This window comes from Ictalurus furcatus, chromosome 11 (assembly GCF_023375685.1).
Source record: "Ictalurus furcatus strain D&B chromosome 11, Billie_1.0, whole genome shotgun sequence".
NCBI classification, from domain to species: Eukaryota; Metazoa; Chordata; class Actinopteri; order Siluriformes; family Ictaluridae; genus Ictalurus; species Ictalurus furcatus.
In genome coordinates, this window is record NC_071265.1 from 24,807,946 (window position 1) to 24,832,560 (window position 24,615).

Below are 24,615 nucleotides of genomic sequence, written 5' to 3' on the forward strand. Positions count from 1 at the left end.
TCTGACACTGCCAGCATTTAATTGGAGAAAAAATTTGATCGCAACGGCCTTTAATCGGCTGTCGGGGAACATGTCAAACTACCGATCAAAGACTACAGATTTTGGCCTAAGATTATAGGACTAATTGTACAAAATCATACAGTGTGAACCCAGCTTTAGTTGTGCCTCCACTTGGCTAGCAACATGAAACTAGCCTAGTCTCATTAGACAGCCAAATATAACACCCGAGGCACATTTTATGATAAAGCCAACTTTTCGTCCAATTTTCACTTTTTTTTTTTAAAGCAATTAGCCCTCACATGCAACAAAAATGTATGGAAATGTCTATTTAGAAGTACTTTGATGAAGAATCTGAGATCAGCCCCAAATGATGAACAGTCCAGCTAACACCCCTTATCTTTACCAGTTGTTTTATTTTTCCAGCTTCCTTTTTGCTTGACTAAATCTGTCAATTAATGTTTGATATTTTCTAATTGGCTTACTTCTGTGTTACTTTCTTTGTTATTTTAATTTTTAGAACTGTTTTGACAGGTAGCTGGTCAGACCACCTAGCCTTTTCAGCAGGGGGGTCTAGGCAATATGGACGGCAACCCTGGTTATATCAATAACAGCCATAAATCCTAAGGTTCTGTTTGACCCTTTGGGCTTTCTATAGTGACAGGTTCGCTTCACGTACACCACTTCCTATCATTTGCACCCGGTACCTGGCCAAAAGGAAGTATTGAGACACAAATTCAACTTCTCAGGATATCTGAGCATTCCTATAAAACAATTTAATTGGAACTGTTTGATATCTTTTAATAGCTTGTTTTTGTCAGAGACCAAGGCACTCTGTATCTGATGGCGAGCCCACACCCTCTGTATAAGCCCCGCCTCCGTCAAACGCAAACACATCTTCAAATAGACGCACGTGTTATGCCGCTCTCGCAGCCTTGACTATGGACTAATTCGAGGACAGAGCAGAAAAGAGAGACGGGCGGCTAATGCGAATATATCAAGGGAAGTCGGCTGTTATTTCAGCTCTTTTTTGCCCAGCCAGACTCGTCCAACAGTGGCTTCCTAAACTTCTCCATCAGGTAGCACGATTCTTCCGCTTTCTCTCGTTACTCTTAGCACTTGTTCAGGTAGCTCTAAGTATACAGCCTAGGTTTAGGGTTATTTGCTTTTGCATCGCGTCACTTAAGGAAGTGAATTGTAGCCTATTGTAGTGCATCTCACTGTGCCCATAGTATCTAGGCTAAAGGGCACGGGGACGGCACAGTTACTCATTGTGTTTCTTCCTGGGTTTTATATTGCCTCTATCAAACGTAAACTGACAACAGAGTGCACATGATCTAAACAGCGTGTTGTTAAGGGTCATGTAGGTTCATTTCTGGTAAATCGAGTGTTTGATAAAAGTGTACCTTTCACTGTGGGCGGGGAGTCTCTGTTTATAAATACAACATTGTGATTAGTTGTGTTTGGAGCAATTCCTCGTCCCTTTTTTTCACGGACAGTTCAGTGACATGCGAATGTGTCGCATTAGATAACAAGTAAGCTATGAAGTCGCCACAGTATCATTTAAATCCCTGCCAGCTAGTTTGTTGCTGTACGAATGTGAATACTGAACGAGACGACAGAGGTTCATGATAAGATGACAAGTGATAATGGAAATGCGTCACACGTCGAGTATTATTTAACCTTAATATTTAGTTCATTAATTAAAGTATTTAATAGTGATTATTTAACCTTACATAAAGCTATTAACCACTAATCGACAAAATACGATTTCCTTTCTATTATCACCCACAGCACACATAAGCTATAGTAGTTGTAGTATATAGTAGTTGTAGTATAAAGTAGTTGTAGTTATAGTTTATACCACAGTGCTGCTTAATTCTTAAATCAGAAAGTGTTGGTTTATTGGTAAATGAAGTTATGTAGCGCTTTAAAAGAAACAAAACTTAGCGGTTCCACAAAATGCTTTACACTGTTTCATTCACCCATTTTCTCTCTCTCTCTCTCTCTCTCTCTCACGCACACACACACACTAATGGTAGCAGGGCTGCCATGGAAGGCGCTAGCTTGCCATCGGGGGCAACTTGGGGTTCAGTGTCTTGGTAAAAAAAAGATCTGGTTAAAATGACTCGTTTCTGTTGAAACCTGTTGCGCACTATGGTCGATGGTCCACATAATACAAGTATTATAAACGGATTAAAAAAAAGTTATAGAAGTACTTATCGAATTAAACAGTGAATCTTTCCTTTAAGAGGCGTTTACGTAACAGAGCAGGAATCTCGGGTGTCGGTGCTTTGTATAATGGTTCTGCTATTGGTGAGTCTGTGCGAGCCTTCAGGACAGACATATTTGTGGCTTCTGGGTGAAGTGACAAGTTGTGTGTTGTTTTTTTGTCTTTTTAACTAAGGGAGGCTGGTGAGAGAACCACTGTTTCCATCCATCTATCCATTTATTTATTTAAAGGCCTGGAGCCTTTCCCAAGGAACTCTGGGCACAAGGCAGGGGACACTCTGGACACGGTGCTAACCCATCGCAGGGCACAGTTGCACACACATTATGGACAATTTGAAAATGTCAACCAGATTACACCACATGTTTTAGGACTGGGGGTGGAAACCGGAGTACCCGGAGGAAACCCCCAAAGCACGGGGAGAACATGCAGACTCGACGGATACAGGACTGAGATGGGATTCAAGCCCCGGAACTGGGCAGTGCAAAACAAACGTGCTAACCACTAAGCTACCATGCCTCTTAGAACTCTTTATAGCTGCTATAGCATATAGCTGCTATAGGATAAGTTATAACGAGAACAAACTTGTCTCGAGGATGTTATTATATATAAACATAAAATTATATATAAATATCATAATTATAGTTATAATAGTTATCAAATTGCTGTGGTATAAGAGTACTAAAACTCTTAACAGTCCCTCCAGGATTTTACGACTGCAGAAATTAACGCAAAATAAAAAACTCCGCAATATTCAGAGGCGCTTGCAATTTTTCACAATTACAGCACATTGTCTGCAGATTTGGGCCAAGATGCACCATGTGATGTCATACATTCAGCCAAAGCCATCTTTGATTCATGTGCGTTGAACAGGATTACAGCTCATGAGTACAGCCTCATTTACCAACAAACATCACTGCAAAAATACAGTGCAAAACAATTTCATGCACTTGTGATTTCGCAAATTCAACAAAGTTTTCCGCAGAAAACGCACGAAACTCCACAAGTTGCATCACAAATTTAAAAAAAGGAAGGGAAAAAAAAAGCTGCCACAAAGACAAGCATTTTTGGCTGCAACAATCACAAAAAAAAACTAATTTCTGTGCGGACTGATTTTAGGAGTTGCTGTTATTAGAAAATGGTTACAGAACCTCTGCTTTGCATTGGGCATCACACCACCCCATCATGGATTATTTTCCTATATCTCCACTTCCCATTTTTGTTTATTCATTACATAAGATTGGCTAACATTACATAACGTTTGCTAACTCGGTAACTTAAGGCCTGTAGAACCTCTAAATTGTCATGACACGCATTCAGTGGGAGTGCGTTCGATCTGAATGCTCTCATGCCAGTGCCAGAGTGAAAAGCAATCAAATGTGATTAAAAATAGTTGCAGCTCATAGCAAAGCCTATGAGTTATTATATCAAATTTCTTAGGGTGCTATGACATATATGCAGTGGTTAGTCTTTTTAATTAAAACTCTGGTGTGTTTCCATTGGGGGTGTTTCCATCGGGTGTGGTTCCTTTGGGCATGTGAGGACATACTAGTTATATGAAGTTGTGGACCAAATCCAATTCAGCTGTATTGAGAAGACGTTTAGACTTTGAATCAACCCAACGGCAGGAATTGAACAGGTATGCCATGCATTTTGGATTGTGTGCAGCATTTTGCAGGTGAGAGAACTGATTCACAAGGTGCAAACTGAGTCAAAGGACAGAACTGTAGAACTGCAGAAATGTGAATTGTGCTGGATATTTGGGCCATCAAACAAAAAGAGAATATAAACAGTGGATGCAGTATGCAATGTTTTTGACTAGATATTTATACAATTATCTATAATTGGGGTTTGTGATCTCTATGTGCACAGGCAAAGGTTTGATTAACTTTTTCTGTCACCATATTTCTGATAAATGAAAGAATTCTTTCAGATAAATTAAATAGCTAATGTTTTTAGACATACACACCCTCAGCCAATGTGTTTTTACTTTTTTGGTTCATTTAATTATGTGCAGTGTCAAACCAATCCCAATAGCAGCAAAACAAAACGTATACATTTTTCTTCTGAGTCGGCAAATAGGTGTGAAAGCAGGAGTAGGATCAACATTTATCATTATTCCTCCCATGTTGTGCTGGTTCTCCTGTTGGTTTCTGTTGGTATGTGTATAGTGTTTTTTTTTTTGTTTTTTTTTTTTGTTTATTATATTCTGCAACAGTCGGTACAATAATCCGATATTAACCCGATTAAGACAATGCTCTGATTAAGAAACTACCATGTAAACAGCAATTATTGATGACCTTAATCTGACGAAACTCATATTCGAAGTAAACACAAATCAAATGAAGAAGTGTGGCATATTCCTGTTTTAGTCGCATTATTGATGTGCATTATAGACATGTACACACCTTAATCACACTATTAATGTCGTGTGGGAGTTTTCATCGCATTTTGTGACGGGACAAATACACAAACGGCAGTGCTCAACCTTTTGACGGCAAACGAGAGCACGGCTGCTTCTGTAACCGAAAAGGAGTATTCTAAAAGCGACTCCTGTAAACACCTTAATCGCAATATTGTCTTATTCAGAATAAGGTCAATAATTAGATAACTGCTGCCCATGTAAACATAGTCATCGAGTGCCGCTGATAGAGTGGGTGATTGCAGAGAGGGGGAAATGGGAAAATAGTCTGGTGATAGTGAATAGTTAAGGCCGACTCATGACTCGGCTTGTTAGAGAAACGCTACTAATGTTCCTACAGTGTAAACATACGGTTTTGTTTCCAAAGGTACAAACAATTAAATGGAAACTTGGTGTAATTAAGTGTTAAAATATTGTGTGGCTGTAAGCCAAGCAAATTATCTAGACCCACAACTGCCAGATATTTACATGTTACATATCAGTGGAACATATAACATCATAACACGGATTACACATCGTCAAGGTTTTGTTTGAAATGAAATCTGAGTACAGTCTATTTAAAAACAGAAATCTGTTAAGAAATAATATACAGTTTGACTACGAATGAATAATTAACAAAGTGCAGTGGGTGCTGAAGTTCAAGAAGAAGCTATCTATTTGACTTATAAAAGATGTTTAAGGAGTTGGACAAGCTGGCCTCTGGCTTTATGATTGTCTCCATAATCTATATTAAAATTATGATAATATAAAGGCAAAGGTCATATTGCTGTGTTTTGCAGTGCTATAAAAAAATCTGTACACCTCAAATTCTGTGCTGTTTTCTTGTTGAATGTTTGCCTTGGAGTCTAAACTCCAAAAACACACACTGCTAAATCAGGGTGTAATTGGGTTAGCAGGCAGTGTGTGTTACTGAATAGACTCTTTACATAAAACAGCATTTATTACAAATATTTAGATGTAGTGTCAAAGACCTTTCTTAAATCTAAGAAAAATTATGATGAATAGTTTCTTATTTAAAGCTGTTCACGGGGACAATAATCTTAGTGTAGGGAGCGACTTATAAAGACAGAAGGTTTGTTCATGGCTTAATTACAGTAGCATTATCCACTGACGTCTTCAGACATCCCCCAAGTTAATATTAACTTTTGTGGAGTTTTATTCAACACTGGCTTTTCCATAAAGGGAACTGAACAGCTAAAAGGGATCACTCCAGCTAAAAAGCATGAAATGATTGCAACCTGAGAGAGTTCAGTCACTGGGGCCTTTCTTTTCTTTATTTTGTTTTAATTTGTATGGTTGTGTAGCCATAATGGAGAAATCTAACATTTTACCTTCTTTCAGTGATATGGAGATGAACTATGATCCAGAGGTGCAGTTAAAATTGTCTTGTCCGGAATCAGGAAAAGTTCATATAAAGGGAAAAACTCAAGAGAGAGGCCAGTGGTCAAATAAAGTTGAATTTCTCCTGGCTGTTGCTGGGCAAATCATCGGTCTAGGAAATGTGTGGAGGTTCCCATACTTGTGCTACAAGAATGGAGGAGGTAAGTGTACAGAATGAGCTTTTTTTTTGTGTGTGCAATATTCTCATCAACAGGAAATCAGAGAGTAGTTCCTTTATATGTGTATAATACATACTTCAAATAAATCATATATGTTTTTATTTAATTAATAAATTAATTCCCATTTGTGGACACTTCTACACTAACAGCTGTGAAGTACTGAACTTTTGTCTTTAGCACTGATAAAGGGTCTCCTTAAAATATTTGATCCACACACATGTCTAAATTTATATTTGGGCTTTCAGTCACATTACAGAAGATAGACCGCACTTATAAAAGGTTTTAAATTATATCTGTGTGAACCATCTTTGGCAAGACACCAGTGCTGGTGTTACTTAATCTCAGTACTGCATTTGACACCATAGATCATAAAATAATCTTAGACTAAGGGGGTAAAACTCCATCTTAGGTAACATGGCACATTACACTTAGTCCAATTTCAAGTTGGCAAGACAAAAAAGTGGGGGGAAATCTTTAGTCATAAATAAAAAATGTAAAAGTTGCATTGTTGATTGCGTAAGTGTTATCACCCCCAAGTCCTTGGCTGTGGAACCTCTGAATTTGTCCTTTTGGAAAGAGACCGTCACATTTTTAGCTTACTAATGAAGAATCGCCTATTATTAGCACATTTTGTCAGTAACTTTATTTATGGACCTGAGTTTATTGCTCTCTTTTGCCTCCTAGTGGAAAAACAGAGACTAGGTCATTTCCTGCAAGAAAATGCTTTTCCACCTCATTGTCGGTTTCTATTGGTTGGGCATTTGTGGCGATGTACGCAGGTGGTATGCGGCATGGCGTGATTGTCAGTTGGTGAATCCTCCAGCCACCCCAAAGTGTGATTGTTTCCTTTTTGAATTCCTTGGGCTGATTTGGGAGGCTAAATCACATAATTGCAAAGAACAAAAATTACAGAGCTACTTGAAATATCACTAGGAACATACCAACTAGCAGTGCCAAAAGCTGGACCCATCTTCCAGATGATCTCAGATATGACACACATTTTGCCTATTTTTTCCCCCATTTTTTGTCCTCTATGAATTCCCAATCACCTGCCAGCTCTTCTCTATCATATAGAAGCTCCTTTCAGGCCAGCAGCATCTTTTTGAACTGCTGTTTATGCTGTATAACAGGGCAGCCTGTTAAGAGACAGGTATTGACCCAAATTGAATAAAAACATTCAGGGGAAAGACCAATCTGCCCTCTCATGCATGCATGAAATCACACGATTGGCTAGTGTCACTGTGATCGACAGGGTAGAGAAAACTGCCAATTTTCTTCCCTTGGCTTCCAGACACTGATGGCTGTGGTAATGTCAGGATTCTAACTCCTGATCTCCACCGATGGAGCAAATGCGTTTTCGATTGCGCCACCCTGTAGCAGATTTGGCCATCTTTAAGTACAATCATGAAACACTTCTATTTTCCCATACGTTAAACTTGTCAGTTTCTACCTATATTTTATTCTTTTTAGTTATTTACAGATCTCTTTCATAAGAGTAAGTCTGTAGTATCATCTTTTATTTAGCTTTGAGTTATGTAAAGCACTTTGAAAAGCATTTGTCTATGAAATGTGCTATATAAATAAATTTGCCTCTCCTAAAATTGTGATTTTTGTTCTTTAGGAGTGTTTTTCATTCCATATTTGGTCTTCCTATTTGCCTGTGGCATTCCACTGTTTCTCATGGAAATATCATTGGGTCAGTACACCAGTCAGGGTAGCATCACCTGCTGGAGGAAAATTTGCCCCTTGTTTGAAGGTGAGCCTTTATACCTTTACAGCTTTTCCTTACCTATGGAATTAATGGCCTTTTATTTCAAGGCCTACAAAAACTGTAGATGTCGAAGAAATTTTGTTCTAATTATTACTAAGATATCTGCAGTGGTCCAAAACAGTCTTGCAGGATATTGTAATTTTAATGGATTGAAAATACAATCTAAATGCATATTCTAATGTATTAAAAGGTATATGTGAGCACCTTTTAAGTGTGTACTATTTTTCAGTCATCAACTTGATGACTTTAAGTTTATTGATTTAACATATAGTAACACACTAACATATATCAGGGAATCTTATCTACAAAGAAATGCACATGGCGGCAGGTTTTCAATCAAACCATGCAGGAGCCACACCTGACTGTACTTGCTGGTCTTTGTCTTTAGTCAATGAGCAGGCGTGGCGCTGATTTGGTTGGAATGAATGCCTGCAGCCACACTGTGGATGAGATTGAAGACTCTTTGTAGAGGTGCTAAGTGTAAGTGTACAATTGCTATGATAGGCCAATTCTATGCACAATTTATCATCACTCCTCTAATCAGTTCATCAGTAGATAAGAACACCATATGACCATCACTGCAGATATTATTTGGTGGTAGTCTATTTAATCTATCTAAATTATCCTATATTATATATGAGTGGCAAAAGTATGTGAACCATAGTATCTAGTGTGACCCCCTTGTGCAGCAATAACTGCAACTAAATGTTTCTTGTTCTGTTAATCAGTCCTGCACATCAGCTTTGAGGAATTTTAGCCCATTCCTCAGTACAGAACAGTTTCAATTCTGAGATGTTGTTGGGTTTCCTAAATGAACTGTTGCTTCAGGTCTTTCCACCGCATTTAAAAAAAAAAATATTCTATTTAGTCGTCTTTAACTACTCTTTGGTAGAGCGATGTGTGTGCTTAGGGTTGTTGTCTTACTGCATGCCTCACTTTCTCTTGAGATTCATTTCATGAACTGATGTCCTGACATTTCCTTTTAGAATTCACTGGTATAATTCAGAATTTGTTGTTCAGTCAATGATTGCAAGCTGTCCTGACCCAGATGCAGCAAAACAGGCCCAAACCATGGTACTATCACCCCTTTGTTTCACAGATGGGATAAGGTTCTTATGCTGGAATGCAGTTTTCTTTTCTCCAAACATAACACTTCTCATGTAAACCAAAAAAAATCTATTTTGGTCTCATCCATCCACAAAACATTCTTCCAGTAGCCTTCTGGTTTATCCACATGATCTTTAGCAAATTCAGACAGGCGGCAATGTTTTTTTGTTTGTTTGTTTGTTTTGTTTTTGTTTTTTTTTTAAGAGCAGTGACTTTCTTCTTGCAACACACCTTGCGCAGCTTTTGTTGATCAGCGTTTACCTGATGAACTCATGAACATTAACATTAACCATTGTGAGAGAGGCTTTTAGTTGCTTAGGAGTTACCCTGGCTCCTTTTGTGACCTCATGATCTTTGTTGGTCAACCACTCCTGGGGAGGGTAACAATGATCTTGAATTTCCTCCATTTGTACACAGTGTGCCTGACTGTGGATTGGTGGAGTCCAAACACTTTTTTTTTTTTTTTATAGATGGTTTTGTAACCTTTTCCAGCATCAACAACTCTTTTTCTGAGGTCCTCAAAAAACTGCCATGATACACTTCCACAAACATGTGTTGTAAAGAGCAGACTTTGATAGATCCCTGTTCTTTAAATAAAGTGGGGTAAAGTCACACCTGATTGTCATCCCATTTATTGAAATCACCTGACTATAATTTCACCTTCAAATGAATTGCTAATCCTAGAGGTTCACATACTTTAGCTAGCCACATATGTGCTATTGGATCATTTTCCTCAATAAATAAATGACCAAGTATAATATTTTGTCTCATTTGTTTAATTGGGTTCTCTTTGTCTACTTTTAGGACTTGAGTGAGAATCTGATTATGTTTAAGGTCATATTTTTGCAGAAATATAGAACATTCTAAAGGGTTCACAAACTTTCAAGCACCACTGAATCTAAACTATATGTAGGGTATTGGGGAAAATGTCAGATGATGCATTTTTTTTCTTCTTTTTGTAGGATTGGGTTATGGAACTCAGGTGGTCGTGTTGTACTCCAGCATCTACTACATCGTCATTTTGGCCTGGGCATTCTTCTATCTTTTTTCTTCCTTTAGCGCTGAGGTGCCATGGGCTACCTGCAGCAATACATGGAATACCGGTATTTTATATTATTAACATGTAACACTCATAATTAATGTAACTAATAACGGTAACTAATAAAATAACTGTGGGCTGTATTAAGAGTTGGCAATTTAAGTTTTTTTTTCTTAAACAGGATTCAGCAACGATCCTGGTCATGATTATCATGTTATTTCACTACAGATTTGTCAGTTTATCAATGTATGTTCCACCAACATTAGCCGTCTGCCAACTATTTCTATAATAAGTGTGAAAAGTGTTGTATCTGATGTTGAGTTTTTGTGCTGTATTAGGAAAAACGTCATGAATGTTTAGCTGTATCTTCTCTCCTCAACAGAAACATGCACTGAATTTGAGAAAATGCATAACTCTACTATACCAGAGAATGCAACTTCACCTGTTAAAGAATTCTGGGAGTGAGTTGTTTTTAAACTGTAGTTTGAAAAAAAAATCTATTATTGCATTATTACATGCATCAGAAAGTCATCGCTCAAATATGGTTTGTGTTTCCCAGGAGGAGAGTGCTAAATCTCACAGGTAGTATACAGGAGCTGGGCAATGTGAGGTGGGAGCTGGCTCTGTGTCTCCTCTTGGCTTGGATCATCTGCTACTTCTGTGTGTGGAAGGGAGTGAAGTCTACAGGCAAGGTGAGAGTCTCATTACACATTTTCAGAAAATTCAGATGTTCGTTTATAATCTTATAAATTTGTGGCATGTTTTTTTTACTTAGTTTGACAGAGAGATATCTCTTACTTTCTCAGGTGGTCTATTTCACTGCTACCTTTCCTTATGTAATATTGGCAGTGCTTTTGGTGCGTGGACTTACGCTGCCTGGAGCTGTCGATGGCATCATTTTTTACCTCTATCCAGATCCTACACGCCTCACAGACCCACAGGTATGTGGAGATGTTGAGTTAGCGAGCAAATGCACTGGATGGAGAAGAACACAAATATATCCCTCGCTTACTCTTATCAGCAATTAACATTTCATAAAAAAGAGCATTGTTGTTATAGTTGCATGTTTGTGGAAAGTTATGAATAAGAAGGTTGTGGACTCCAAATGTACATAAAATTAACACTTAATGATTAGGGATTTATTGAATCAATAAAGAGTTTGCAGCTGTTGCTGTCAGATGGTCAGTGAGTACTGAAGGCTCTTTCTTTCATGGTATGTAGGTGTGGATGGATGCTGGAACGCAGATTTTTTACTCCTACGCTCTCTGCATTGGGTGCCTCACTGCTCTGGGAAGCTACAACAAGTACAATAATAACTGCTACAAGTGAGTGAACTAAGCTTATAGGAAAATATATACACAGTTGCAATCAAAATTATTCATCCCCCATTGCAAATCAGGTTTATTGTCAAAATTTACAGACTTTCAGCTGTTTGCAATGAACAAACCAAACAAAAGCAATTGAAATATTTCTAAACAACAAATGATTCGAGTGGTTTCCCCAAACTTCTCCGGTTTCAAAATTATTCAATCCCATGAATAGAATCTCTCACAACAGCACAAATATGCAAAACAGGTGTTGTCTCAAACACAACACTTAATCAAGGGCTTCATTAGTTGCACCAGGTGTGCTTGCGCTGGAACACATGAAATACCTGAACTGGGGCAAATACCTAGGGGCAGAAAATACATGAAATACCCTGACGTGTGCAGAAAAAGGAAGCTATCAATGGCTGCAACCAAATTTCTGAGAAGGCTGGTTGTGCAAAAACCCTCAAGTGACTGCAAAAGACCTGCAGCAAGACTTGGTGGCAACAGGCACTGAGGTTTCATTGAGCACAGTATGGCGTGCACTAAGTTCAGAAGGTTTCCATGCCAGAATTCCAAGATGTACACCACTACTGACCCAACAGCACAAGAAAATTTGGCTCAAAATCGTATAAATAAGCCACAGAGGTTTTGGGATTCTGTTCTCTGGAGCGATTAAACAAAATTGGAACTTTTCGGCATAATGGATCAGCGGTATGTCTGGAGGAAGAAGAATGAAGAAAGAACACTCTGTCCACAGTCAAGCATGGTGGTGGCTCGGTGATGCTCTGGGGCTGCTTTGCATCCTCTGGCACTGGAAACCTGCAGCATGTGGAAAGCAAGATGGATTCATTGAAGTGTCAGGAAATCCTAGGAGAAAACACCATGCCGTCTGTGAGGAAGCTGAAGCTTGGGCGTCATTGGACTTTCCAACAGGACAGTGATCCCAAGCATACCTCAAGTTCAACCAAGGCTTGGTTGCAGAAGAAGTCCTGGAAGATTCTACAGGGCCATCACAGTCACCTGACTTGAACACCATAGAACATCTCTGTTGGGATTTGAAGAAGGAGGTTGCAACACACAAACCCAAGAATATTACTGAACTGGAGGCCATTGCTAATGAGGAATGGGCTACGATTCCTCAGGAACGCTGCCAGAAGCTATGCATCTCGTTTGTAGCAGGTCATAACAGCAAATGGGTGCTTTACTAAGTACTAAAGATGCTTGCCATGAAGGGGTTGAATAATTTTGATTGTGTGTATACTTTATATATATTTTATATTCATATAATATAATATAATATAATGTAATATAATGTAATATAATATAATATAATATAATATAATGTAATATAATATAATAAAAATGAGTGTGATATATGTATCTTTCCAGGGACTGTATTTATCTGTGCCTGTTGAACAGTGGGACCAGTTTTGTGGCAGGCTTTGCCATCTTCTCTGTGCTGGGTTTCATGGCCTATGAGCAGGAGACAGACATCTCAAAAGTGGCAGAGTCAGGTGACTGAAGATCTAACAAATCTAAGTTCCAACCAGTACACATAGCCAGGAGGTTTGATGTGTTGTGCAAAGTGTGAAAAATGAAGTTTCTTCCCCAGGTCCAGGGTTGGCCTTCATTGCATACCCCAGGGCAGTTGCAATGATGCCTCTTCCACAACTATGGGCTATTTGTTTCTTCCTTATGATTATTCTACTTGGACTGGACAGTGAGGTGAGTGGGGGAGGGGAAGAAAGCCCTATGCACATCTTACCATGGTTTAAATTCAAATAAGCACTTTTGTTCTGTCTAACACTCCTCTTTACAGTTTGTCTGTTTGGAGGCACTGATGACTGCTGTAACCGACATGTACCCCTCATTCTTCCTCTTTGGTCATCGCCGCAAAGGATTCCTGCTCATCATTTGTTTTGGGTGTTTCTTGATTGGCCTGGTTATGGTAACGGAGGTGATTAATCATTCCTACCCTGGGCTGAGAAGCCATCTTGAAATTACCTTTCCTTTTTAAACACAATGTAGGCTTCTTGTAAAACCCTTAATATTATATTTTAACAGTCAATATAAAAGCACATTGTAGTGACGTTAGATCAATATGAAAGTGAATTGTATCACTTCTTTTTTTTTTTTTGCCTATAAAAAGCATATCCTTTGCCGTAATGCCTTTTCCTTATTCTTACTCTTTCATCCTCTAGGGTGGCTTGTATATTTTCCAGTTGTTTGATTATTATTGCTGCAGTGGGATGACACTTCTGTTATTTGCCATTCTGCAGTCAGTATGTATAGGGTGGGTGTATGGTGAGTACTCTACATAACACATTTACAGTTTTGAGTTACGTATACCTTTGTGAAAGGGATCCTTATAAACGAAGTATTGTAAAGATGTCTTCCCTACTTATTGCGGTTGCTTGGTGTGAACTAAACCCAAAGCATCTAGCACAAATCTTGGCTAAAACTACCACAGTGGCTACACTCGTGTTTATTTGAGCTTTGCTGGTCCTGTAACACACAGCAAGACAAAATCTGGTGTGGCAGAAATCTGAAGTACAGGTGAGACGGCGTTTTGGACGCGTCAACTTTTTTTTTTTTTTTTTTTTTTTTCAGTAAATATATTTGCAATGTGGCTATTTACATAAAATTTACACCAGACATCAGCATTAACTCAAGAATTCACAACATTCAAGTCCATAAATAAAGCAATGTGTAATACAGTGTAATGACGCAGGAAAAATGTATTGAACACACTAACTGAAATTTATTTAATACTTGGTGGAGAAGTATTTGTTTGTAATGACAGCTCCAAGATGCTTCCTGTATGAAGAAATTAATGGGCCACAGTAATCAGGTGTGATTCTGGGCCATTCTTCTAAACATATTGCCTTTAAATCTTGTTCAATTGGATTCAAGTCAGGTGATTGACTGGGCCATTCTAGCGCCTTGATTTTTTTTTTTTTCTCTGAAACCAATTGAGAGTTTCCTTTGCTGTATGCTTTGGATCGTTGTCCTGCTGGAAGGTCAATCCATCTCTCATCCTGGTGGATGGCAGCAGGTTCTTCTCAAGAATCTTCCAGTAAAGGGCTCCATTCATCGTTCCTTCAATTATATGAAGTCTTCCAGTACCATGTGATGAAACGCAGCCCCACACCATGATGTTTCCACCTCCAAACTTCACTGTTGGTATAATGTTTTTAGGGTAATGTGCAATGCCATTTCTTCTCCAAACATGGTGTGTAGTATAACAGCCAGAAAGTTCAATTTTGCTCTCGTCTGACCAGACTACACTCTCCCAGTATTTCATAGGCTTGTCCAAATGTGTTGTAGCAAACTTTAAACGAGCTTCGACATGCCTTTTCTTTAGTAATGGAGTCTTGCGGGGTGAGCGTACATGAAGGTCATGGCGGTGGACTGCATTGCCTATTGTTTTCTCTGTGACGATGGTACCTGCTGCCTCCAAGTGTTTCTGGAGCTCTTTCTGAGTGGTCCTTGGCTCTTGGGCTACTCTTCTGACTATTCTAACTCCCTGGTCAGAAATCTTGCGAGGAGTGCCTGTCCGTGGCTGGTTGATGACAGTGATGCTGCTTCCACTTGCGGATAATGGCCCCAATGGTGCTTACTGGAGGATTCAGAAGTTGTAAAATGCGTCTGTATCTGATTCCATCAATTGCAACTTTTTTGCAACAATAAGGTTGTGAAGGTCTTGGGAGAGCTCTTTGCTTTTACCCATCATGAGATGTTTCTTGTGTAACACCTTGGTAATGGAAAGCCTTTTTATAGACCATCAATTTACTAACCCAGCTGATATTAATTTGCACAGATAGGGGGTATAATTACTTACAGATTTCAGCTGGTTCCTTGCCTTACCTTCTCTTGCAGAACTGTTTTTTCTTAGTCTGTTCAATAATTTTTTCCTGTGTCATTCCGCTTTATTACACATAATTTTATTTATGGACTTTAATGTTGTGAATTCTTTACATTTCCAGATTTCTTGAGCTAATACCAAAGTCTGGTGAAAATTTCATGTGAATAGCCTCAATGGAAATATATTTACTGAAAAAAATGTTGATGCATCTAATACTCATTTCCCCCACTGTACGTAGATGTATTGCAAGTATGCTAGCTGGCATCTCGGTAGTTATTCTCTAAAGTTAAAACATAAGTTCTGACTGATTAATATGGTTGTTTTGAATGCTGTTTTGCAGCAGTTTTAACACGCACATCTAAAAACCAGACATCAGTCATCTAGCCCAGGGGTTCCCAAACTTTTCCAGGGCTAGGCCCCCCAAATGGCATTAACATTTGACCGAGGCCCCCCTTTTGCAAGATGTCTTTAAAACGCATATTAAAAATACAGACTTCTGAATATATCCCAATTTTTTTATTAATAATTACATCTTTACATTACATTAGGAATTGATTGTGCATGTGGGGTTGTCTGGAAAAAAAAAAAAATGTATTTATTTGTTTTTGACACCAAGTTGTTGAAGCGCCCCCTGGCGGCCCCCACTTTGAAAACCACTGATCTAGCTTACCCTGCATCTTAGTTTCAGTACTACTTGCATTTACTTTAAGAGTGCCAAATGAGAGGTATTCAAGGCAAAATAGCCGATTCTGTAAGATGGATCTTGTATGTAGACTGATGAGTGCCAGTTTCTTAATTGAAACAACCTCCATGAACAGAGTTTAAAATCTCTGACATATATAGAGAGTGAATGTAATAGTCACCACATAATGGGAGAAACAAAACACGTAGAAATGAATCGCAAACCATTAAAAGCATTCCTTGTCAGTCCTTTGCATATTCAGGCATGCAGTGTTCTCCAGGTATTCACAAAATTCAAGGTTTCACCAGACTGTCAAGTGTATTCCTGCTTCTGTCATTTTTTTCCAGAGGCAGTTATTTCAGTTGATTTTTACACACTGCATACTGTGGTCTAAACCTCTGGGTTTGGGCATGTCATCCCCCCAGTAGAGTTGTGCCATTAGATGTTTTTGCTTTTATAATGGCATTGTTTGCAGGTTAATGCTGAAATGTGATGAGCTAGATTACTAAAAAGGGGCGTTCTTGGAGATTACATAGCTGTGCAAACTGTTTAACAGCTGTGTCACCAATGAGTGTGCATCAACCTTTTAAATGTTTTTTACCCTTAGTGATCACAATTGGTTATCATTATATTTTCAGTCACTTCTTTAACAGTGGTTTCCACTATTTGGCATTTCAGCATGGTAAAAAAAAACTATTTTGTGGGCTGTGTGGGCATGGCTCTAAAATAAAAAAAAAAAAAAACCAAAAACTTTAGGCTAATGAGCCAAATTCACTTTCTAGAAGCAGTTTCTGAATACTTTTGGACATATATGAATGCTGCATACATCAGGGATTCTCAAACTTTTTCAAGGGTCAAATAATTTCAAAGGATCTTATATACAGTGCAAATTTGATGTTACAATAGGGCAATTATATATTCTCATTATCTGCATTTTATTTTTTTTGAGCCACTAGAGATTTTTATTCCTTAACTAGATAAACCCCTTTTATTTCATGTGACAAGTCATAGAGTTATAACTATGATAACTAAATAATAACCATAATACTAGTTGATCTGACTAGTAATCTCAACCAGTGTCATGCGATTTTAATAAAAGTAATACATTAGGGACCCCCTCGATATACATCACAGACCCCTGGGGGTCCTCAGACTCCACTTTGAGAACTAGGGACCGTGTGTGTGTGTGTGTGCAGTCTCTTTATGATTGCCATAGTTTTGAGGAACATGTTAAATAAGTTTTAAAAGTACTATCCATTTCTTGTAGGTGCTGATCGTCTTTATGATAACATCGAGGACATGATTGGCTATAAGCCAATGTTCTTAATAAAGTATGGCTGGAAGTACCTCACCCCTCTATTCTGCGCCGTGAGTATCTGTGTTACAGAATGTAGGTTCTTACTTTTTATAAGTTTGTAATTCTGACATGACTTATTACGATCCTATGAAAGTTACGGGGCGGCTGTGGCTCAGGTGGTAGAGCGGGTTGTCCACTAATCGTAGGGTTGGCAGTTCGATTCCCGGCCCGCATGACTCCATATGCCGAAGTGTCCTTGGGCAAGACACTGAACCCCAAGTTGCTCCCGATGGCAAGTTAGCGCCTTGCATGGCAGCTCTGCTACCATTGGTGTGTGAGTAAATGGGCGAATGAGACACCATGTAAAGCGCTTTGTATAAAAATCGCTATATAAGTGCGCCATTTAAGTTACAGGACCCGTTACTGGATCCAGACTTATTCGCATAATGTTTTGTTGTTAAAATACTACATTTGTGTTTCGTGTTAATTGTAAAGATTATAAAATTGTACAAATTTATAAATTGCATATGCAGTCTTGCACTCTTTTTTGATTATTCTACAACAAAGTATCCCTACAAGAAAGGTTTCCAAATACATCCTTTTTTTGGAACTTGTAATAATTTGAATGAACTCTTAAAGAACCATTGAAGGTTTTTTTTTTTGTTTGTTTTTTGTTTTTTTTTACATGCATCTTTTTGTCTTTAGGGTACATTTGTCTTCTCTCTGATCAAATTCACTCCTCTGAAGTTTAACAATGTTATTGAATACCCCTGGTGGGGCTATGCTATTGGTTGGTGGTTCACACTCTCTTCAACTTTGTTGGTTCCTCTTTGGATGATCTATGTGCTGCTCACTTCTAGTGGCTCGCTGAGACAGGTATGTACCACTCGGACAGAATGCTGCATGATTTACTGCTAAAAGTGGTACTTAAATCTAAAAGAACAAAACTGAAATGTAAGCCTTTTACTGGCATTTTTCTGCCATTCCAGATTTTTTTGTTCATGTTGTAATAATTAGATTTATATATACAGTCAGGTCCATAATGGATTTGAAATGAAGCAATCAAGATGTGATTTAAAGTGTAGACCTTCAGCTGTAATTAAAGGGGTTTCACAGAAATATTGTGTTAACTGTTTAGGAATTACAGCCATTTTTTACATAGCACCTCCATTTTCACAGGCTCAAAAGTAATTGGACAATTGACTGCTAGAGTTAGCAATCTCCTGGTCAGGTGTGGGATGTTTCCTTGTTATTTCATGGCAAATTGGGTAGATAAAAGATCTGTAGTTGATTCCAAGTGTTGAATTTGCACTTGGTAGCTTTTCATTGGAACTCTCAGTATGCGGTCCAAAGAGGTGTCGATGCAAGTGAAGGAGGCCATCGTTAGGCCGAAAAAAAACAAAACGGACCTATCTGAGAGATAGCAGAAACTTTTAGATGTAGCCAACTCAACAATTTGGTACATCATTAAAAGAAGGAATGCACTGGCAAGCTCAGCAACACCAAAAGGCCTGGAAGATCATGGAATTCAACTAAAATGAATGAATGCAGAATTCTTTCCTTGTTGAAGAAAAACTCCTTCAATTCAAGAACACTCTGGAGATGGTGTGTTTATCATTGTCAAAGTCTACAATTAAGAGACACTTTCATGAATGTAAATACAGACGGTTTACCTCAATGCCACACTTTAACTCTAGATATTTTCATATGCTTAATTGTAAGTAAAATAATGCGGGAATAAAACACACCTGGCCACGGGACAGCTGAGCAGGCAATTGTCCAATTACGTCTGGTCCCTTAAAATCTGGGGGACCCGCATATAAAAGAGCTGTAATTCCTACGCCTTTCATCCAATCTGGATGTAAATAACTTCAAGCTGAAAGTATTATATAAAATTAAATTAATTATTTAATTTCAACTCCAATACACGGCGGTAGACAGCTAAAATAGCAATAACTTTTGTATGTGTGTACAATAACCTGCCTGGTTCTTTGTACATTTGAAATCTTTTGACTTCTTATAATATTTGACCTTCCTTAGAGACTACGTGCTCTCTGCACCCCAGCAAGTGACCTTAGGTAAACACTATGCAACTGGAAGCTATGGAGGATTTCTTGCTTTATTGCACCGTCAAGAACATCCCTGAAGCACAAAGGGCAATAGTTAAGTCAACCATGCATATGTCAAAAATGCACTTTTATATTGGCCTTTGGCCTTTCCTCAACTAGAAATGCTGTGAAGTTGGTGTAGATATGCACACTTTAATCATTGTAACTGTCAGTCTGTAAAAAAGAAACATGAATTGTAGATATCACTATTTGTAACTGTGTAGAGTACATTTTGCAAATAAAATCAATAAGGGGTCGGTAGGCGTGAGTGCACACGTCATAAGAATGTATCAGAAGGAGAAGAAGACCATTATAAGCACATAGTATGTGATTTACATTCTCAAATAATCGTATTGGAGAAGATTATTTGGCTTCAGTCATTATAAAATGAATGACTGTTTTTACTGTAATCATTCCTTTGGCAAAACAAAGCAATATCGTTTATTACATATACATTTGAAAGTGAAATCATGCAGTACATGAAAACCAGTTAAAAGATTGTACACCTTAAACTGTGGACCTGTATTTTTGTGTGTTTCAAGTATATTGCCATGGCATCTCTTCTTGATAGCAATGTTTTGCTATTTGTCTCCTATTACTGATAACAGTTTCTCAAAAATTATGTTTCATAAATTGTGCTGCATTTTGCTGACTAGGGCTGCGTTTGTTGAAAACAATTCATCTTGATATCAAACAGTGTAGCAAAGAATGTGTGTTGTTGAGCATATGAATGTGTATGCATGATGCCCTTGTTGAATTAGAACTTCACTCAAGATCCAAATAGAGAAGTATCTCGTGAAGTACTTAGTCAAGTTACTTGTTAGTAAATGAACTACTTTACATGCTATCCTGGTTGAGAGGGGTTTTGGTAAATACTCATTAATTCATTAATAATAAGATCAGTGTTAAAATAAAGTTAACAAACTTCTTAGCATTATGATCTTTCACTATAGATTTTTGTTTTTCTTTACAATATGTGATTTTTACAAATATAAAATAGCTTTTATATTTACAGATCACAGTTTATAATTGCAAAAAGTACTCTACATATCTGTACATTTTTATTTACATTTACAAATCTGAAGTTCCTATAACAAAACCTTCTGCTCTGTAAGAGTTAAGAGCTCTTTAATCATCTACTCAGTGACAGGAAAGTAAATAGCAATATTAATGAGATTCAAAGTGCCTTTTGTATCCTAACTTGGTTCTACTTGATTTCCACACTCCACTTTGTTCAAAGAATCTGTATAACCAGTTGCAAAAAAAAAAAAAGCAGAACATCTGCAGTAATAAATCAACAATTCCAGACAGATAATGCACTGATTTCACAAAAGAATTCCAGCCATATTTGGCAATCATGGTGCTTACTAATCTTTATTGAGAATTGTTTTCTCACATAAAGATTCAAATTCAGAAGTTGTTTTACCTCATTTTTATATAGTTTCTTGTTCCTCTGTTTTGGGTCATAATTTGAAAAATGTTGATTGTCTACAAATTTAGAGAACAGCATAGCTATTCATTTTATGAACAGAGTGTGATCAATTTTATCATTGAATAACTATATAATACAGTGTATTGATATGCAACTTTTAAATGTTACTTGTTCAGAACTCGTAAAGCATCAGTACAATTTGGCATCATGCAAAGTAAGCTTTAAAGGTCCCATATTGTGAAAGATGGATTATCAGATTACTTTTGAACATGCAGAAGCTGGATATGATTTAGAAACACTGAGGATTTGAAAATGGCCCCCACTTCAAACAATACAATGCAGATGATGAAACTTCTGATCCTAATTTCACAAAATAACACCAAATCATTTTGGAACTATAGTTTACCCTACACAAAGTAGGAAGCATTGAAATCAGTGGCCCATTGAGAAAAGCTCACACTGCGCCACCAGATCCACCCTAAATTGTGTGAACTGTATGACACTTTTTTTTTAAAAAATATTGTTTATAATGGCACAAGAACACATTTTAGGCAGTATTGTTTGGTGCTGGAGGCTGAGAAGTGTACTGTAAATGTCTTTTGTTGATCTTAAATTATAGAAGTAGAATATAGAATTGTGAGAAGTCTAGCTAGGTGTTGATCGCTTTTGTTGTTGATTGCACATTGGAAATTTCACTGTCCTAGTTCACATCCTTGTAGCTCATCTAAAAGCACATGAGAAATGTAACACAAGGTGGCCAGTGTGATTCATCACCATGCATTCTAACTGGAAAGATGACTTTTATTTTATTTTTTTCTATATTAAAATGTATGTGTGTGGAATTTTTTATAACTACATGACCATATGGAATTATTTTTGAAACATTCAATCTTAGAAATGTTTTTGAAAAAAATAGGTGGTGTTAATAAATATTTGTTGTAAATTGTGATGTACATGATTGCTAACATGTTAAATGTCAGTCATGTTTAGATGTCCATTTAGTATTCAGATTTTGTGTAATGATGGTTCTTATGCTATTTACTTTACTATGCTGCAATATATTATAGTTTTACATTATTGTAGAGTTTTGTATTGATCTAAATCAGGTAGCGGTGCATTAAACTGTAGTATGGTGTATATGGTAACACTGTTATGTTATTAAAGGTACTTTTATTCTCCAACAGTCCAGATTCATTCAAAGCTACTAATGTTTTACAGCATTATGGAATACACCTTACACAATATCAACTTGTATTCTTATCATTAAATCTTCACATTATATAAGTGCCTTGCTATGTGTACAGTGAATCTAAAAGTCTGAGAAAACTAATGAAAATGTTTCTATTTGCTTTCTTTTCTAATTTAATGCAACAATTGTCATTATAAATTATATTATTGACAACTTGAGTGAAAAATACAATCTTTGGAATACTGACATGAAATTCAGAGTTTTTTGTATTTTGTATACTCGGCAAAAATAAGAAACGTCCTCTCACATTAAACTGCTTTTATTTCAAGCAAATAATGGGGAAAAAATAATAATTTGGCGGGGGGGGCGGGACATGTTCACCTGTGGTTTGCCACTACAAGGATGATCAGCTATCCTTCCTGTCTCCCTGTAGCACTGTTTTAGGTGTCTTACATTAGAGACATTACAGTTTATTGCTCTGGCCACATCTGCACATGAAACGTGATTCTATTTAAGGAATTCTATAAATAATTCTAACATGCACTCACAGCTGTATATAAAAAGATCGAAGTTGCTTGCGTATAAAAATTTTAAAAATGATTTAAAAAGAAAACCAAACTGATCCAAGGAAGATAGTGTTCTTCTAGTGCAGTCAGTCCTTAAATGGAAGGAGATGATAAGAGGACAATTCAGCCCAACTTTAACAAGTAAAGACAAAAAGAAATGCATGGCCTGACATTGCAATCACTGTAAATGCAGCATTTCATCAGACAAGATGTTCTGCAGAGGATTGCCAGATAAGCTGGTACAATGTTTTGGCAGCAGTACACAAGGGAATTGCAGCATACAAAAAGCACACAAACCACTGGTACATTTCATTTTAGGCTTACTAAACATCCTTTTTTTATATTAAGTTGTTGTTTACATGTGGTGAGTAGCTTAATTCTTGGTGTCAAATAGGTGGAGGCCCTCCATGTACACTGTCTGAGATCACTGAGATAGTTGAGGAGATATTGGGAATGGCTAACCCATCCATTTGTGGCATTGCAGATGCCCCAGGACCTGCACTGCTCAAACTGAAGGCGTTACAAGGATGGTATGAAGAAAATAGTATGTGTAATATGTTTGCTTTTTTTTATATATATATATATATATATAACGTGACATTGGTTACTTTAATCTATGGACATGAAATAAATACATTAGATTGAATAAACACATTTGCACTGTTTTATGAGCCTTCTGTCTTACAAGACAGGGTTTGCACAGAACACAGCCCCTCTGGATGACATTGAGTCTCTTAAAACAAAAAAGCTCAAATTACAAATGAAGTTGCTGGAAGGGCAAAGTGAGTATTACCAGAGTTGGGTGTAATGTGTTACAAAGTAACTGATGTCAGTAACATTGTTATTTGTGTTACAAATTTATTGTTAAGAAAACAGTATTAAGTAAAATGTATTTTTAAAATAAATCACGTTTATTTTTTTCTTTAGCCCCGAATAATTCTCCACTTGGAGCGGTTTGTCACTACGTAACTGAACTTCGGTAAAAGAAGACCACCTGGAACTTTATATCTTCAGTGAACGGATGGAGGTTAGACCAATCAGACAGGGTTTACAGGAAAATACATGGAAGCACTTGTGTCTTATTGACTGACAGTCTCTCACTTCTGCCAACGCTAGCTTACAGTCAGTGTGAGGACTGTTTTTTTAGACCAGTGAAGGAGTTGAATCTGAAACAGTAACATCCTCTGATGCTGAGAAGGAAAACAAGGTATGTAAATGTTTATATGAGTTCCAGTTTACGTGAACATGATATGAGCAGAGCATAAGGAAAGATAACGTACTTTGCATGGCACTGTAGCAGTTAAACCCATACAATGATAGCTTAGTTGTGTCTCCCTTTGGCTAGTGACACCAAACTAGCCTAGTTAGAAAAGTTTTCTATTTTATCCGTCTGGTAGTCCTACAAACAGTGACAACACCCCAGGCAAGTTTTATGATAAATCCAACTTTTTCTGATCATGTCATACACTGTGTGTTAAAATGACTGAAAGAACTATGAGTTTCACTTTGTAGTGTATTTTTGTAGGTTTGATAGGTTTTGAAAGTAACATGAAGGTAAAGTAATTAATAATCTGATTACTTTTTACACGCAGTAATCAGTAATGTAATCAGATTACAATTTTAAAGTAGTAATTAGTAATCTGTAGTGGATTACTTTTTTGAGTAATTTACCCAAACACTATTACACACAACTGAACAGATTAAAGAATGCTCAATGATTGTACGTGTGTTTTGTGTCAATAAAATGTTGTGATGACAAATTTGTACATTGTTCTTTATTGTCAACCAGTTTTACTCACCCAAAATGTAAGTTGGTGTCAGGTGATGGAGGCGAAGACAGATGCAAGTGCAGATAAAATTTTATAAAAATCGAAACAAAACACAAGATCCAGAATCTTGTATTTGGCATCAAACACAACTTGGACATTGATGTTGTGGAATCCTTTTCTATTCATGTATGTCTCCTCATCTACAGTTGGAGCAGTGATGCGAACATGAGTTCCATCTATGGCGCCAACATCTCCGGGGAAGCCAACAATCC

General features: G+C 37.4%; 1 protein-coding gene across 3 annotated transcripts; it reads left to right on the top strand.

The window, feature by feature from the left end:
* The first annotated feature begins 789 nt into the window (after positions 1-789).
* On the top strand, positions 790-22,000 carry LOC128615212 (sodium- and chloride-dependent GABA transporter 2). Of its 3 annotated transcripts, XM_053637094.1 has the most exons (17): positions 790-1,076; positions 2,405-3,866; positions 5,991-6,190; positions 7,830-7,964; positions 10,049-10,189; positions 10,508-10,586; positions 10,685-10,817; positions 10,932-11,066; positions 11,347-11,450; positions 12,825-12,949; positions 13,048-13,160; positions 13,255-13,392; positions 13,637-13,739; positions 17,250-17,350; positions 17,434-17,571; positions 17,985-18,155; positions 19,320-22,000. In XM_053637094.1, exons 2-17 carry the CDS (start codon positions 3,784-3,786, stop codon positions 19,359-19,361), a joined length of 1,941 nt encoding a protein of 646 aa, XP_053493069.1. In that variant the 5' UTR covers positions 790-1,076; positions 2,405-3,783; the 3' UTR covers positions 19,362-22,000. The 3 variants fall into 3 exon arrangements, with proteins under 3 accessions (XP_053493069.1, XP_053493070.1, XP_053493071.1); XM_053637095.1 differs by lacking the exon at positions 2,405-3,866 and having other exon boundaries at positions 793-1,076; XM_053637096.1 differs by lacking the exon at positions 17,434-17,571 and having other exon boundaries at positions 796-1,076.
* Positions 22,001-24,615: the final 2,615 nt, after the last annotated feature.

What these genes read in the sequence shown, in the direction of transcription:
- LOC128615212 (XM_053637094.1), top strand. Translation starts at nt 3,784, where the DNA reads ATGAAGTTGTGGACCAAATCCAATTCAGCTGTATTGAGAAGACGTTTA. An exon ending in TACAATAATAACTGCTACAA is followed by an intron (nt 11,451 to 12,824) that starts GTGAGTGAACTA and finishes GTATCTTTCCAG; the next exon opens with GGACTGTATTTATCTGTGCC. An exon ending in ATGTATAGGGTGGGTGTATG is followed by an intron (nt 13,740 to 17,249) that starts GTGAGTACTCTA and finishes CATTTCTTGTAG; the next exon opens with GTGCTGATCGTCTTTATGAT.